This window comes from Babylonia areolata, chromosome 3 (assembly GCF_041734735.1).
Source record: "Babylonia areolata isolate BAREFJ2019XMU chromosome 3, ASM4173473v1, whole genome shotgun sequence".
Classification (NCBI taxonomy): domain Eukaryota; kingdom Metazoa; phylum Mollusca; class Gastropoda; order Neogastropoda; family Buccinidae; genus Babylonia; species Babylonia areolata.
In genome coordinates this window covers 27,560,369-27,578,524 of record NC_134878.1, presented here as the reverse complement: position 1 = coordinate 27,578,524, position 18,156 = coordinate 27,560,369, and the positions used below count along the sequence as shown (strand labels likewise).

The following is an 18,156-nucleotide window of genomic DNA, read 5'->3' as shown; positions in this document are numbered from 1 at the left end:
CTGGGGCCTGGTTGATGTCTGGATAAATGGAGACAGGAAGTGTAGAGCACAGCCGTGTCCCATCACCCCGGCCTTCTCTTCTGTTTTCTTCATGCTTTTGTCAACCTTTCTTTTCCTTCAAAGCTTTCCATATTTCAGTGTAACATTGAGAAGTGACAGCGTAATATTGCTCTGACTATTGATCATTCTGCAAAAAGATACACAAGCAGAGCAATACATGTTTATGAACATATCGATTCCATGTGATATAACAAACCTTGGTCTTCTACTTAACATATGTACGGTGCCATACATGTTTATGAACATATCGATTCCATGTGATAAAAAATCCTTAGTCTTCTACTTAACATATGTACGGTGCCATACATGTTTATGAACATATCGATTCCATGTGATATAACAGTTCTTGGTCTTCTACTTAACTTATGTACGGTGCCTTACATGTTTATGAACATATCGATTCCATGTGATATAACAAACCTTGGTCTTCTACTTAACATATGTACGGTGCCATACATGTTTATGAACATATCGATTCCATGTGATATAACAGTTCTTGGTCTTCTACTTAACTTATGTACGGTGCCTTACATGTTTATGAACATATCGATTCCATGTGATATAACAAACCTTGGTCTTCTACTTAACATATGTACGGTGCCATACATGTTTATGAACATATCGATTCCATGTGATAAAAAAATCCTTAGTCTTCTACTTAACATATGTACGGTGCCATACATGTTTATGAACATATCGATTCCATGTGATATAACAGTTCTTGGTCTTCTACTTAACTTATGTACGGTGCCTTACATGTTTATGAACATATCGATTCCATGTGATATAACAATCCTTGGTCTTCTATTTAACATATGTACGGTGCCATACAGATGTGTGTGTTGCTTTAAAACCGTTCTTGTCAAACCATCGTCTTCTTCGTCCATATTATGGAAATAAAGAAAAGTTCTGTCAGAACGCAAGTCCCATCATGCAGTGCTGTCATGTTGATGTCGTGATATTGTCTGGCGTGACGTGTCGTCAGACAGGCTGTGACCAGGTGCATGACCATTGTCATCCGGTACCCCCTGTGTCCTGTTCACGTTTAACGGGTCCCACAGGTGCTGACACGTGTGGGGGCAGTGACTTGATATCCACTGTGCCCAGGGCTCGGCACTGGAAGCCACTCCTCTCCTTCCGCCATTCTACCCTTTCTTCACCGAAGTAATGTTATTGTTGTTGTTGTTGTTTTTATTGCTATTATTATCAGGATTATCTGGCTTCACAACGAATCAAGCACACAGACAGATGACTCAGAACAAGGACCGTCCAACATGGCCCAAATGACTCGGAAGCAGTGCAGGGTCTCTTTCGACGAGTGGCCCCCTGGTGACGTAACAGAGGTGGTTCCCTGCAGACTGCCGGCGCTGTGACTGACACAGAAGTCTGGATCCATTGGACTGTCAGGGGAATTGGGGATTAAAGGCCTGGGGGCGATGGTGAGTTTGTCTGTGTCTGTATCTGTCTGTCTGACTGTCTTTTTGTATGTCTCTTAGTATGTGTGTGTGCGTCTGTGTGTGTGTGTGTGTTTCAATATCTCTCTGCGTGTCTTTCTATCTGTGTATGTGTGTGTGTGTGTGTGTGTGTGTGTGTGTAAACGTGTGAATGTGCATATTCGTGCAAGGTTGTGCACAGGTATAGCATGGTCCGTCCTTTGTCTGACCGGATACCATGCGCAAGGTTAAGTGAAAATGCATTTAATTGTCTGTTTATTTATTTCATTTTCTTTGAGTGTTCAATTTTTGTACGTACACACACACACACACACACAGCATCATTTATGCATAAGGTGACGATAAATTTAAGTGGCCACGCTGCTTCCCCCCTCACACCACGCCATACCACATGGTGAATACACCATGCCACATCACTCTACCCCACACACACTACACCACTCCACACCCTTCCACACCACACCACACCACTCCACCCCCCACGCCCCCCCCCCCCACACACACACACCACACCACAGCACCACACCACACCTCACCACATCACACCACTCCACACAACACCACACTACTCCTCGCCACTCTACACATTACCACACCACACCACTCTAAACCACACCAAACCACACCACACAGAGCCGCGCCAACCAACTTGCTGTGTTCCGCGTGATTGATTCTCCACTTTTCATCGGCATGACCACGGGCAAAAAGTCACCCACACCCATCCGCCCCCCCCCCCCTCCCCCTCTCCCCCCCCCCCCCCCTCCTACAGCCTTCATCTCTGTCCTCACCCCCTCTCTGCTCCACTCCCTCCAAACTCCCAACACACACACACACACATTCGTCGCCAAGCCTCCCTTCCATTGGCTGAAGGCCTGGTTCTCCATCCTTTTCATCCAATGAGAAAGAGTGTGGGTGAGGACAGGGATGTGTGCAGTGTGTATGAAAGAGAGCTGGTCCAGCAACCGCCCTCTGAAGCTGTCCCATAAAGAGGCGGAGAGAGAGGGTGTGGGGAGCTGTTAAAACGTCCCCCTCCTTGTGAATGTTGTGTGCTGTGTGTGTGTGTGTGTGTGATCCACTTGACATCCATTCGTCAATCTCTCTGCCTCCAGTCAGCTGCACACATCATTTGGTGCGCATTGTGGGATCCTGCAGAAAACATTGAGGAAAAAAGGTAGTTGGTTTTTGTCCTATTTCTTCTCCTATTCAGGTATTTTGTATAGTTTTAGAAAAGAAAAAAAACTTATTCTACTTAACTCGAAATTAGAATTATCTGTCTATCCATCTGCTTACATTTCAATCTGTCTGTCTGTCTGTCAACTGCCAAAAAAATTGTTTTTTCCTTTTTCAAAATAGGTTTCGAAAGAACTTCAATATTTACACTGATTTTTAAGTGTCATTTTGAGATCAGAAGTATAAATGGTTTCACAAAGTTTTTGATATGGATTACAGTGTTATTGTTATAAACGTTTCTCCATTTTAAAGGTTTGGTTGAAGGAGCGAATGGCACTTTCCGATTCTTAAAAAATAAAAACACAAAACAACAACAACAACAACAACACACACACACACACACACACACACACACACACACACACAAAAGCCTGAACAAAATCCGACGTATTTTCCAAATTTTCCAAAGGCATTAGTTTCAAATGTTTACTGTTTTTAATCGATGTGGTGAATTGCGATTATCTTTTTATTCAATTTCTGGTTCTTAGGATTAAAAATGTTTTCTGCAAATAAGTGCGTTGCGTGTTCGTAACAAAATGTTAAATTTAACCATTTTCTGTATGAGGATTTCACAGAGAGTGTTGGCAGCACTTTGTTGTTTAGTTGTTTTCCTGTGTAGGTCAGACTGGGGTCCAGCTGAGTTCCATCTCCTGCAGAGAAGACAGCCGTGAAGAAGATGGCGGGGGAGAGAGGAGTGTGGGGCACGGTGGTGGTGGTGGTGGGGGTGGTGGTGTCCGTGATGGTAGGGGAGGGGGAGGGTCACATCAGACTGACCTACCCCCCGGCCAGAAAGTACCAGTTTGATTTCCTGGACAATGTCCGCACCCCCTTCCCCTGCGGCATGCCTCCAGGTCAGTCTGGCCCTCTGTGTGGCTGTCTGTCTGTCCGTTTTGGTGTGTGTGTGTGTGTGCTTAATAACATTGTCTCTGCAAGCTTACAGGTTAACCAACAGTAAAGTGAGAGCTATATGATTAATGATTTCTCCACTGGCAAATCATTTAGAGCTTGAGCGACAATGACTCGAACTATGAGTCAATATTGTACTGCCTTTTAGTGCTGCAGCCTTGGGGGCTAGTTCGCCTTTGTGGGCCATCCAAACGCTGTCCTAAAGCCCTCTTGGCCAGGAGAGTGAGGATGTAATTTGGGTAAGACACTCTCCACTGTAATCAAAATCTGGTCCCGATAATTGGGACAGCAGTTACATCCTCTGCTGGTCTGACAGTCATAGTCGGACATAACTGACTGCAGTACGAGCGTAGATCCTTATTTTCTTATCTAACTTGTTTCATTTAGGGCTGATGTGTTATATATGTATACGTGGTGTCGGCTCCCAACGCCCCTGATCAGCACATCCGGCTTAGGCATTGGTCAGGCGCCTGCTTTTTAAGTTTAAGCAGTTGTGGTGTAGCGTATATGGATCAGTCATGACGCTTTGATGCCTCCTTAAAAGCGAAAGGGAAACTATGTGCCTCTCGCTGTCTTCGTTTCCTGATCAATGTCTCCTTGGTCGTTTGATCGACTGTCTATCTACATGTCTGTTTTCTGTCTGTATGTCAGTATGATTATTTTTTCTCTCTCCTTTTCTCTCTCTTTGTTTGTCTTTTGCCATTTTCCACGTGCGAGTCTTTATTTATTGACTGTTTGGGTGATGAAAAGCGTTACTGTTTGGTAATAGTAGTGAATATTCTCTTTGTCTTTTTCGTCTTATACTCCTTTCTCTTTCCATCTTCCGTTCTTTCTTGTTGTCCTTTTTCTTCTTTGGTACTTGTTGTTCTTGTTGCTCTTGTCGTCCTCTTCCTCCTCGTCCTCGTCCTCCTCCTCCAGTTCCTCCTTCTCTTCCTCAGCCTTCTCCTCCTCTTCCTCCAGCTCCTCCTCTTTCTCCTTCCATTCCTCTGCCTTCTCCTCCTCCTCCAGTTCCTCCTCTTCCTCCGCATTATCCTCCTTCTCCTCCTTTTCCTCCTTCTCTTCCTCTGCCTTCTCCTCCTCCTCCAGTTCATCTTCTTCCTCCTCTTCCTCCGCCTTCTCCTCCTTCGTTGGCTGTCTTTCTTTCTTTCCTTCGTCCTTTCTCGACTTCATGTTCTTTAGTGTTCATCCCCTTCTTATTTAATCTGTTCTGGCTCTTGTTCTTCTTGTTCTCTTTTTTTGCGCTTAAAGTTGACCATCAAGATTTTGCGCCTTATAAATATTATTATTATTAGTAGTAGTAGTATTTTTTATGTATTTATCTATTATTTTTTCTTTTCTTTTCTTTTTTATTGTTAATTTTTTTTAAACTTTTTTTTTTCTCTCTCTCTCTCTTTTCTTTCTTTTTTTCCTCAAGGCCTGACTTAGCGCGTTGGGTTATGCTCCTGGTCGGACATCTGCTTGGCAGATGTGGTGTAGCGTATATGGATTTGACCGAACGCAGTGACGCCTCCTTGAGCTACTGATACTGATACTGATTCTTGTTCTTCTTTTACCTCTTGTTTTTCTGGTTCTTCTAGCTCTTCTTCCACTTTGTCTTCTTCTCCTGCATCTTCCAGTGACACAGGTTAGGAGTGGAGGAAGTGGAGAGTGGTTTAATAGACAGCTGACAGTAAAGTTTATACCTCCTCTCTCGGCTTCTCCGTTTGAGCCTTCACTGTGGAAAGGAAGGAATGTTATTCCTCCCCCCTGCCCCCCCCCCCCCCAAACCCCCCCCCCCCCTCCACGCACTCCCCCCCCATCCCTCTCGCTCTGTCTGTTGACGCATTGACGTATGTCATGAGGACTTCATGACTTATGATATCAAAGTGTAAAAGTCTGTAAAACTGAATGCTTCACATCATGAAATGAAATTCTCTCTCTGTTTCTGTCACTCTGTCTGTCTGTCTGTATCTCCCTCTTTCCCTCTCTCTCTCTCCGTGAATACATGATTTTATTTTTATCACGAGAAAAGTGTTTTTATTCAACGAAGAAATAATGTACTGTACTATATTCTGTATTTCTCACTTTTTTTTTGGCAGAGAATGTAATAAACAGCACATGTGTTATCCGCCAAACCCAGTGATGGAGTGGAGGATCACAGTGAGTTAATTTCTCTTCCGTCAGGGCTGAAACCATCACATGTAGAGCTCTAAACGTGGGGTCCACATCAGTAAAGACATGCGGGGCACACGGGGGAGGGGGGTGGTGGATTTTATGATAGACTATGACAGGTAGGATGGGTCTTTGAAAATGTGTCGTGTTGTGGGGAGAAGGGGGGGGGGGGGGAGCGGGGGGGGAGGGGGCGGGGGGGGGAGGATGCGGCTTGAGATCTGGCCTTTAAACCTAGTTGCGTTCTCCAGGCCGTTTCTGCTTTTTCTTCTTTCATTTTTGACTCACTTGTGTAAACAAAGTGAGTCTATGTTTTAACCGGGTGTTCGGTTGTCTCTGTGTGTGTGTGTGTGTGTGTGTGTGTGTGTGTCTGTGTCTGTGTGTCTGTGGTAAACTTTAACATTGACATTTTCTCTGCAAATACTTTGTCAGTTGACACCAAATTAGGCATAAAAATAGGAAAAATTCAGTTCTTTCCAGTCATCTTGTTTAAAACAATATTGCACCTCTGGGATGGGCACACAAAAAATAAACAAGAGAGGCAAGGCCTTCAAGACTCACTTGTGATACACTTTAAAAAAAAATCTAATTGTAAAAAATTGTTCTGTATTTGTTATTATAGAGCTTCGCGGTTAAAAAAAAAAATAGAAAGAAAAAACAACAACAACTAATCAGATTCGAACCCCGCGCGTTCGGGTGAGAAGAAGCTGCCTTATCCATTAGTCTATCGTGGCTCCTTAACTGACGTTCTAAAATTTTACATTTGAACATACTTTTTTAAAGGGCGACAAATCAATTGCGGTATTCACAGTGAGAACGCTGTTTAAATCATATTATTCTGGTGTATCTTGGGCATTCAAAAAATCTTTCAGGGCAATAAAAAATGCTTTTTAATGGCTATCGCCGCAATCACACTGCAACATTTAGCCGTTTTCACTAGATCTAGATAGATGTACAAGTTTAGTTACACCCGCCGGGAATGTAGTACGACCCGGTCGATTCAATTTCTCTTTTATGTTCATCCTAGTTTTATAGTTTTAAAGTTGATATGAAAATTTAGTATTTTGTTAAACTAATAACATGTAGAGCCAAGTACAAGTACTTCTAAACGTCGTAAGAAGTGTAAAGGACTTCATTTTAAGAAAAGTCAAGACTGGAAATTTTTTCGTTTCATCATGATCAGTTCAAGGGTATTAACTCGCATGGTTTACAATTCTTAACTGTGAATTCCGGCTGATTCTGTGGATATTTTTATGCCAGTTGGGGCATAATCCAGTAAGTGATGAGACGTTCACAAATCTTTCTCTGAATAAATATTCAACGGTCTCCTTCTCCAACTTTCCATCACATGTTAGCGTGTATTGTCCATTGCATATAGGATTGAACGGGCAGGTCAACAACTTGAAACAAAATGGCGTCGTTCGCGTTCGCGAAGAATATGAGCACACGCTTTGAATGTGTATAAATATATGTACGCAATTGATTTTTGCCCATGACCTTCAGGGCTCAGCCAACAGATCTGTAAAGTCCACTTGTCGTATTGATTTTAGTATTTTCCGAAAAAGACCACTTGGGCGAATGAACATAGTGAAAGCCCTGTACACTGAGAGTAAAACACACAAGCTTTTTATGTATTGAGTATAATTTCAAAATGTAATGTTTAAGATGAGAAAGATCAGTTTCAAGCAAATTAAGTCCCCTAGCATTAATTACAGAGTAATTTCCTTTTTTTACTATCTGCACCAAAACGTTTGCAAAATAAATAAAACTTCCATGCTTAGCAAAAGAAGTTCCTGTTTGAACAAATAATGAAAATAATGACTGCTCTTGTTGGTGTGTCAGAATATCAGATCAAAGTGCCAAGTTTAGAGAATACAAAAAATATAAATATAACAGTAAATGCAGTTTGCATATAATTAGGCTTCTTTTTTTTTTTTTTTTTTTTTTTTTGGTGCCCATCCCAAAGGTGCAATATTGTTTTAAACAAGATGACTGGAAAGAACTGAATTTTTCCTATTTTATGCCTAATTTGGTGTCAACTGACAAAGTGTTTGCAGAGAAAATGTCAATGTTAAAGTTTACCACGGACACACACACACACACACACACACACACACACACACACACACATGTGTATGTGTATGTGTATGTGTGTGTGTGGTTGAAAGAGTGGGAAGAAGGCTGTCGTGAACGTTTACGTCATTCCGTCGTCTGAGCACATCACTCCTCTTTTGCAACATCTCCACTGGCTCCATGTCTCACACAGAATAAAGTACAAGATCAGCACTCTGTGTTATAAATGTATTCACAAACCTGCCCCTTTCTATCTCTGCGGCCACCACCTGGGTTATAGCATGGTGTGTCCTGTGCATGGCATGAGCCGCGCAGTTCTTTTGGCCTTGCTGATTTACAGTTCTTTGAGCCATGTTGGTTTATAGTTCTTTGAGCCTTGTAGGTTTATTGTTCTTTGGGCCATGCTGATATATATTGGTTTACAGTTCTTTGAGCCATGTTGGTTTATGGGCCATTTGGTTTATATTTCTTCGGGCCATGATGGTTTATAGTTCTTTGAACCATGATGGTTTGTAGTTCTTCGGGCCATGCTGGTTTATAGTTCTTTGAGCCATGTTGGTTTATAGGTCTTTGGGCCATGATGGTTTATTGTTCTTTGAGCCATGTTGGTTTATAGGCCATTTGGTTTATAGTTCTTCATGCCATGTTGGTTTATAGTTCTTTGAACCATGTTGGCTTATAGTTCTTTGAGCCATGTTGGTTTATAGGTCTTTGGGCCATGTTGGTTTATAGGTCTCTGAGCCATGTTGGTTTATAGGTCTTTGGGCCATGATGGTTTATAGTTTTTTTGGGCCATGATTGTTCATAGTTCTTTGGGCCATGATGGTTTATAGTTCTTTGGGCCATGATGGTTCATAGTTCTTTGGGCCATGATGGTTTATAGCAGGGTGTGTCCTGTGCTGGTCTTTGGGTCTTATTTTCTTCTCTTCCCACTTCCTCTGAATCAAAGGTCTTGGTCATTTTGTTAGTTTGCTTGTTTGGTGTGTGTGTGTGTGTGTGTGTGTGTGTGTGTTGGAGAGAGAGAAAAAAAATGTGTGTGTGTGAATGTGTGTGTGTATGTTTCTTTTTCTTCTTCTTTTTGTTCATTCCTTTCACATCTTATTTTGAGAGAGAGAGAGCCTTAGGCCACAGCGCAGAGACAGGAGGGGGGCGAGGGTTGGGGGGGATGAGGAGGGGACGTAAACACGATGCTGCTGTCATGCCTGACCTGTGTTCACAGTGTCAAACTCTCCTCGTCAGTCTGCCAGCTGAAAATCCCCATCATCCCCATGCACACAACTCTGCATGGCGCAGCTGTAAAGCTGTCACATCCCGCCAGGCCATCACCTGACAAATGTTTTGAATAATACACTCGGTATTATTACCATCTCCCGTAATCTTGAGCGGTTCTATAGGAAATAACAATGCAGTAAAATTCCGATACAAATCGCTGTTTCCAGCAGAATCCAAGATAAGTTTGTTTTTTGTTGTTTTTTCTTTCTTCAGGTGATAGCATGAAAATCATATTTTGACACTTTATCCGTGTGAGTGCTTTTAGTTGCATTGAGTTCCTCTGGCCATGCTAAATCAACAGAGTCGCTAAAACAAACTTAACTTTTGAGTCACTGTATGTAAAAGATTCAAATCAGAAAGACTCGGATCTTACAGTAGACGTGATACAGTACTCAACCAAACTCCATTAAATTCCACTTATATTTTCTGAAAAATGATTTTTTTTTAATGTCGTAAAAACGAAAAGCCTTCGTTACGACTTAACGTGTCTATTTTTGATAAAACTTTCTATGTTGATGGAGAAAAGGATATTGTCTATTGTGAGGGGAAAATGACTTGTATATTTGCTTGTTTGCTCGTGTGAGCTTTTTGCGTGATTTACTTTTTGACGTCAGTGTTTTTATTTGTATGGTGTATGTGAAAGACGCTTGTGCATAATGTTCCAGTACCCCCATGGGGCACATGAAACAAATTTCTTGTCTTGACTTGACACTTTATCTGGACTGCTTTCACTACATCCAGACATTGTTATAAAGTTGTCGGTTTGTGAGATAGCAAATCGGAAACAATAAGTATCAAATGAGTTAGTGTGTTTCTCTTTTGGAAAAAAAAACAAACTTTGAAGACGTGTACCTCTCAAATCTATGTGTCTTCAATTGTACCAGACCATTCTTGATTAAGGAAATCTGCTGGTCTCTGTTTAAATGAACACAAGCAAGCTTTCCTTGTTGGTGCACCGTGCCATACCCTGTCTTTCATCATGTTTCTCTGTCTTTGAAGCCAGCCCTGCATTTCGTTCCTAGCTATCCATAATCAAGTAACAGTTGACTGGCAAGGAAAGATAACCTGTCACTATCCATCTGTAGCTATGGTAGCTATATAAGTCACTGTAGTTCTGTCAGTGTGAACACTTCTTTACTGCACACTGTTACAAGACCAGTGGGTGAAACGGTTTTCAGTGCCCCCTAGTGTTGTTGAGGAGATAAAGAGGGAGATAAGGAATGTATGGATGAATGAATGAATGAATGTATGGATGAATGAATGAATCTTTTTTTCTTTTTTTTTCCATAGGCGGAGACAGTAGCACACTTGCCAACTATCTATAGATAAGACAGAGAAAGAGAAAGAGAGAGAGAGAGAGAGTGTGTGTGTGTGTGTGTGTGTGTGCGTGTGTGTGTGTAAAATTTATGAATCCCAGCCCACATGTCTTCGTTTTCCATGAATAAATGGCAGAAACGTCAAAAAATGTCTTGGTTTAACTTTGAACCTGTAAAACGGTTTCGCGCTCATGGTGGGGTAGTGGTTTGTAAAACTGTCATTAATGCTCATGTTGGTCATAGCGTAAATGTATGTCACCTCATTTTGTGATACAGACGTACATACATATATATCATCGTCATTATCAAAACGATCAGTACAAATGATAAGGACATCTGCATCCTTGTATGAGAGCGAGGGGGTGGGGAGAGGGGGGAGGGGGCACTGAGTCCTGTACAAGCAGTCAGTCGGCGAGGTATTGACAGGTTTGATGACGATCCGTGCAGGGGTGTGTGTGTGTGGGGGGGGGGGGGGGTGTAGAAAGGAGACAGGAGGTGATGGGGGGAAAGAGGGAGGAAAGGGGAGGTGGGGCGGTGGGGTGGGGGGTCCCAGGTAATGGATTTCACGAGCGGGACGACGGACAGGGCCGCGCAGAGAGTGATGACTCCCATCAGTGCTGTCAGCACCATCATCACCGTCATCAGCTGTGGCCCCCACTGTCTCACTTCCCAGCCGTCACATGTCAGTGGTGCAGTCAGGTCCCGCCCATACCACACGCTTGCTCTGGGCAAGGGGTTGGTGGGGGTCATGGTGGTTTTCTTGCTTTGTTTGTTGTCTGTTGGGTAATATCCACTCCTAACTTTCCTTTTTTCTGCATAAACTTGTTCGCCTGTAAGATGTTTTATTTATCCCTTTATTTATTTATTTATTTTTTACGTGTTCCTTTCCAGCGGGAATCCATGTATGCATGTGTTTGTTATGAGTCACAGTTTTGTATAAAGCGTTCGTTTATCTGTGTATCTATCTGTCTGTCTCTTTGTCTGTCTGTCTGTCTGTTTGTCTATTTACGAAATTATTGCTCTGTCCATCTATCTGTCTAGGTTATCTATAATTTGTCTGTCTGTCTAATTTTATGTGTGTATCCATCCATCATTCTCTCTGGGCCATCTATCTATCCGTCCATCTGGATGGGTTATGGACATGTGTGTCGAGCTATCTGCAGACCTCTTTACCCATCTGTCTGTCTGGGTGGCTGTCGCTGTGTGATGTGGGTATTTTGAAAGGTCGGGTGACTGAAGCATGAAGTATGCACACAGCTAGAGGGGAGTGGCGGGGGGGGGGGGGGGGGGGGGAGGGTTCGGGGAGAGAGGGAGGGGCTGGAAGACGGAAGGCAGACCACATGTGATTGAGTGTCATCACACCTGTTGTTTGTTTGTTTGTCTGTCTGTCTTTGTACCACAGACATGGAGTGTCCTCACACCTTCATACTGTTTGTTTGTCTGTCTGTGTACCACAGGTATGGAGTGTCCTCACACCTTCATACTGTTTGTTTGTCTGTCTGTGTACCACAGGTATGGAGTGTCCTCATACCTTCATACTATTTGTCTGTCTGTCTGTCTGTATACCCAGGTATGGAGTGTTCTCACACCTTTATACTGTCTGTCTGTCTGTGTACCACAGGTATGGAGTATCCTCACACCTTTATACAGTTTGTCTGTCTGTCTGTCTGTCTGTATACCCAAGTATGGAGTGTTCTCACACCTTTATACTGTCTGTCTGTCTGTCTGTACCACAGGTATGGAGTGTCCTCACACCTTTACACTGTTTGTCTGTATGTGTGCCTGTGTACCACAGGTATGGAGTGTCCTCACACCTTCATACTGTTTGTTTGTCTGTCTGTCTGTGTACCACAGATATGGAGTGCACTCACACCTTCATACTGTTTGTTTGTTTGTTTGTTTGTCTGTCTGTGTACCGTGCCACAGGTATGGAGTGTCCTCACACCTTTACATTGTTTGTTTGTCTGTGTACCACAAGTATGAAGTGTCCTCACACCTTCATACTGTTTGTTTGTCTGTCTGTGTACATCAGGTATGAAGTGTCCTCACACCTTTATACTGTTTGTTTGTTTGTCTGTCTGTGTACCACAGGTATGAAGTCTCCTCATACCTTCATACTGTTTGTCTGTCTGTGTACCACAGGTATGGAGTGTCCTCACACCTTCATACTGTTTGTTTGTCTGTCTGTCTGTGCACCACAGGTATGGAGTGTCCTCACACCTTCATACTGTTTGTGTACCACAGGTATGGAGTGTCCTCACACCTTCATAGTGTTTGTCTGTCTGTCTGTCTGTGTACCACAGGTATGGAGTGTCCTCACACCTTCATACTGTCTGTCTGTCTGTCTGTCTGTGTACCACAGGTATGGAGTGTCCTCACACCTTCATACTGTTTGTCTGTCTGTCTGTGTACCACAGGTATGGAGTGTTCTCACACCTTCATATTGTTCGTCTGTCTTTGTACCACAGGTATGGAGTGTCCTCACACCTTCATACTGTTTGTTTGTCTGTGTACCACAGGTATGGAGTGTCCTCAAACCTTCATACTGTTTGTTTGTCTGTGTACCACAGGTATGGAGTGTCCTCACACCTTCATAGTGTTTGTTTGTTTGTCTGTCTGTCTGTGCACCACAGGTATGGAGTGTCCTCACACCTTCATACTGTTTGTCTGTCTGTCTGTCTGTGTACCACAGGTATGGAGTGTCCTCACACCTTCATACTGTCTGTCTGTCTGTCTGTGTACCACAGGTATGGAGTGTCCTCACACCTTTATACTGTATGTTTGTCTGTCTGTGTACCACAGGTATGGAGTGTTCTCACACCTTCATACTGTTTGTCTGTCTTTGTACCACAGGTATGGAGTGTCCTCACACCTTCATACTGTTTGTTTGTCTGTGTACCACAGGTATGGAGTGTCCTCACACCTTCATACCGTTTGTCTGTGTACCACAGGTATGGAGTGGCCTCACACCTTTATGCTGTCTGTCTATCTGTATGTCTGTCTGTATACCACAGATATGGAGTGTCCTCACACCTTTATGCTGTCTGTCTGTCTGTTGGGTGGTCTGCCGGTTGGTCTGTATACCACAGGTGATGGAGTATCCTCACACCTTTATGCTGTTCGTCTGTCTGTCTGTCAGTCTGTCGGTCTGGTTGTCGGTCTATCTATAGGTCTGTCTGTCGGTCACATGTGATGGATTGTCCTCACACATTTTTGCTGTTTGTCAGTCTGTCTGTCTATCGGTCTGTCTGTATATCGGTCTGTCTGTCGGTCACAGGTGATGGATTGTCCTGACACCATGTGCATGTCATGCAGCAACATTCAGCCCATCACCTCTTCACACACACACACACACACACACACACACACACACACACAGACATTGAGAGAAGTATAGAGAGAGTGTACGGATGCTGCGCAGACAGACGGGACAGACTGACAGACGGTTAGAAAAACACACGCTTGTGGCCTCTGCTGCCTTCAGACTGTATTTTCCTGTTGTTGTTTTTCTTCACTGTGCACCCAAGAGAGACACCGTGGTAGGTGACAGTGTATTTCAAGGTGGTTTGAAAAAAGTGAAAACGTGACACAGCCAGCTTCAACCTTCCGTCAATCCCATCCATCTTCCGACTGTCACTGTCACTGCCATCCATTACCAATGGCCAGTGGCTACTGGCTAGGGCGGAAACACACAGCGTAGCCACTACTACGCTGTGTACGGCAGACGTTCGCGTCACAGCACGTTTGTGAGGACTGTCGTTCATTGGAGTTTGAAGTGGGGTCATCTGGCATTTGGGTTTGGTTTTGTTTTCTGGTGTGTGGATGGGTGGGTGTGGGTGTGTGTGTGTGGGGGGGGGTCGGGTGCATAAGGTGACAATGAAGAAATTCTGTCATGTATATGGTAGACCTGTTGCTCAGTAAACCATTCAACGATTAAGTGCAAATGTAAAAGAAAAATGAATGATAACAAATAAATGATTTAATGTAAAAACAAAATCACTAACATAGGCTTTGGGGAGGATCATATAAGGGACAACATTCAGGGTTGTAGGTGTTGACTACAAGTCACTTCCCGTCTGCAACTGAACAGAACACAACAGTGAGGAAGAAGATTGGTTGAATAAGAGGAAGAGAAACAAATCATCACGACTTGGGGACCAGTGTCACTGTTTCTTCTTTATTTCGCGGGAATTCATTTACAGCTAGCTTAGTCTTTTGTGTGGGACTGTGACTCTCAAACTACACTGGCTCTTCGTGCTGCAGCCTTGGGGGGCTAGTTGGCGTTTGGGGATGATCCCAACGCCGACTGTCCAAAACCTTCTTGACCGAGAGAGTTGGGATATAATTTGGGCAAGACACTCCACTATTACCAAATTCTAGCCTCCTCTGCTGTTCTGGTGATCCTGGTCGGACACGACCATGTGACATAATAAAACAGCCGTCAGAAGATAGCTGACTGACAAACCCAAAGGAATGTTCTACACAGCCATAGCTGTTCGCCACAGGCTTGCCTTTCGCTCATCAACACGAACCTGTAGGAAAAGCAAAGGAAGGTTGGACCCGAAGGGCGAATACCGACAGATCGTAAATCTACAATTACTTCTTTCCCCGTGTCATTCCGTCAAACTGAGGGCAGCCTGGCTTTTTGTTTGCACATCTTGTCTGGCTATCATCTGGCTTTGTTTATTCATGTCTGGCTTGTTATATCTGCTATCTTGTACCGTCGGCTTTGTCTTGTGAGACGTGGCTTTTTCTGATCATGCCTGTCTCATAGCAACTTGCCTTCATTTGCCAAGTCTGGTCTTGTCGCATCTGGCTTTGTCTGATCGTGTCTGTGTTATAGTGTCTGACTTTGTCTTGACTTTTATTACTTTGTCTCCTTTCTGACTTTGTTCAGGCTTGACTCACCCCGAGTTCTTGTTCTGGCTTGACTCATCCCGAGTTCTTGTCCTGGCTGACTCATCCCGAGTTCTTGTCCTGGCTGGACTCATCCCGACTTCTTGTCCTGGCTGGACTCATCCCGAGTTCTTGTTCTGGCTGGACTCATCCCGAGTTCTTGTTCTGGCTTGACTCATCCTGACTTCTTGTCTTGGCTGGACTCATTACGAGGTCTAGTTCTGGCTTGACTCATCCTGACTTCTTGTCCTGGCTGGACTCATCCCGAGTTCTTGTTCTGGCTTGACCCATCCTGACTTCTTGTTCTGGCTGGACTCATCCTGACTTCTTGGCATGGCTTGACTCATGCCGAGTTCTAGTTCTGCTTAACTCATCCAGAGTTCTAGTTCTGGCTGGACTCATCATGAGTTGTCTGGTCTTGCTTTGTTTCTTTGATTTTGCTTCACTCTGTCCTCACACACACACACACACACACACACACACACACACACACACACACACACACACACACACACGCTGACTGACTGACTGACTGACTGACACACACAATTCACTAGACAGCATAAGACACGAGGGAAGAGACGAACAGATCATCAGCTGACTGGTCGTGCTAAATTGATGATCACATTGATTGGGGGCGGAGACGCAGTCAGTGTCGGCATCTGACCACTGTTCACGCCAGATGACGCTTCTCACTGACCACTGTCACCACATGGGGAGTGGAAATCATCACAACAACAACAAGAATGATCATGTGCATTTGTATAGCGTCCTTTCTCTGAAAGTGTTCAGTGCGTTTGTTGTCTTGTTCGTCATTTATCAGATGGATTCCTCCCGTCTCCTTGACGAAGGCGGCAGTACGTCGCAGGTTCTCCAGTCCTCCGTAGAGCTTCCGGACTGCTGGGATTGGGTCGGGCAATCAGTGCGCTTTACATGAAAGGAAAATTTGTGAATTACATAAACCACTCACGACCATTCCCCTCTCCACCCCCCTCCGCCTCCCAATCCCCTTATCTCATTCATCATAGATGGAAATTGAGTTCGCAGGTGTGGGGGGATTCAAGTGAAAGCGAAAGGCAGTTGGTGAATTTTCCCCCATGGAAACACTAGTGAAAAGGGGTGGTGGAATTTTTTAGCCGGTGAAGAGCGAAAGGCAGATGGTGAATTTGCCCCCATGGAAACACACACCACTAGTGGAAAGGGGTAGGGATGCAAAAACAAGTATGGAACAACAAATGCCATTAAGACATAGATTGGAAGATAGTATATAAGATTTCACGTGATAGAAACCGACAGGATTGTAGCCACGTGTATCATTTTGAAGGGTATGGGTAGAGGAACTGTTTACATTTATTTTGTACTGTTTAAAAGCGAGAAAAAGATAATGTACTGCATATCTTTCAGAACTCTGTAGAATATAATGTCCATTGGTTGGTTACTTATGATGCTGTGGCAACATTGTAATCTAAACATGGAATTGAAGAAGGTTTGAATGGTGTGTGCTGATTGGTTACTGAACATCTCACTCTTTTGTGGTTAAGATTTGAATTGTGTACTGCTCACTGATTACTGAACATCTCACTCTTTTGTTGTTGAGGTTTGAATTATGTATTGCTGACTGATTACAGAACATCTCACTCTTTTGCTGTTGAGGTTTGAATGGTGTACTGCTGATTGATTACTGAACATCTCACTTTCATTATTTCCTTCAGTTCCCATCCTATGCCTCACGTGAAAACGAAATGAGCCCGAGTAATAACCCTTTTCGGTTGTCTGCCTCTCTCTCTCTCTCTCTCTCTCTCTCTCTCTCTCTCTGTGTGTGTGTGTGTGTGTGTGTGTGTGTGTGTTTATGTCTCTGTGTTTGTGTGTGGTATACTTTAAGTAGAATCGTTTTCTCTGGAAATGCTTTTCTATCAACAACAAATCCGGCTTTAGAAATTAGTGTTTTCTTTTCCTATGCGTATGTCTGTAAGTGACTGTAAGTTTCCTCATTAAAGCGGATATCCGGATCGTTAAAATGTTATTTCCTTTCGCCTCCGGATCCACAGGTCTTAGTGGGTCGTGTCCGGTTTGCAGCCCGATCAGTGAGTAAAGCATTTCGAGAAGCTGCGGTTTTACGAGAGCATGACATCCAGTTTTAAATTAATGAAATGTCCTCAGAACAAAAGAAAAAATGAGGACAGACTACAAAGACTGACTCTAATTACACCATCGACTTATTAATTCCATACCAACATGATAAATAATGTACTGAACTAACTAGAATGAACTTGCTAACAATCGAGCCGGTGACATCTCTTGACGACTCCTCGTCTGTCATCTTGCCTGAAAACTGGTTCTGTGGGAACCGTCCAGCGTGCGATAGCTGCTTTTATTTTGAAGTATCTGAGTAGTGAGGTCATGGAAAAGACGCGAACTGCTTAAAGACTGACACATACGAAAGTCAAACTGACTCTAAGTTGTGTGGACATCAGTGAAATGCCGATCACACTGTGTGTTCACATTCCTGCTCAAGGTTTCACTGCTGTACTCAAAGTCCGGTTAGCTAAAAATTTGGATCCCATCAACTTATATGCAGTTCACGTTACGTTAATTGCACTGAATCAGTTTCTCTTTTGTAATAATCGGTTTTTGTATCGATTGTTACACAAGCATTTGGAATCTTTCTGCTATGATTATTCCATTTTTGGAAGTCGTGATAAATTCAGGATAGTTGAAACATTGACAGATCTATATTAATCCTAACACAATGAAATGCCGATCGAAGTGGGCTGCTTTTGGTTCGACAAACACTCGTATTT

At 43.5% G+C, this 18,156-nt stretch overlaps 1 protein-coding gene across 1 annotated transcript in view; it reads left to right on the top strand.

Annotated features, from left to right (window-relative positions):
- Positions 1-2,486: 2,486 nt before the first annotated feature.
- LOC143279906 (uncharacterized) overlaps positions 2,487-18,156 on the top strand; it is a 39,499-nt gene continuing 23,829 nt past the window's right edge. The window contains exons 1-2 of the mRNA XM_076584227.1: positions 2,487-2,685; positions 3,364-3,595. Coding sequence (XP_076440342.1) covers positions 3,421-3,595 — 175 coding nt within the window. The 5' untranslated portion in view covers positions 2,487-2,685; positions 3,364-3,420. The remainder of the gene's footprint in view (positions 2,686-3,363; positions 3,596-18,156) is intronic.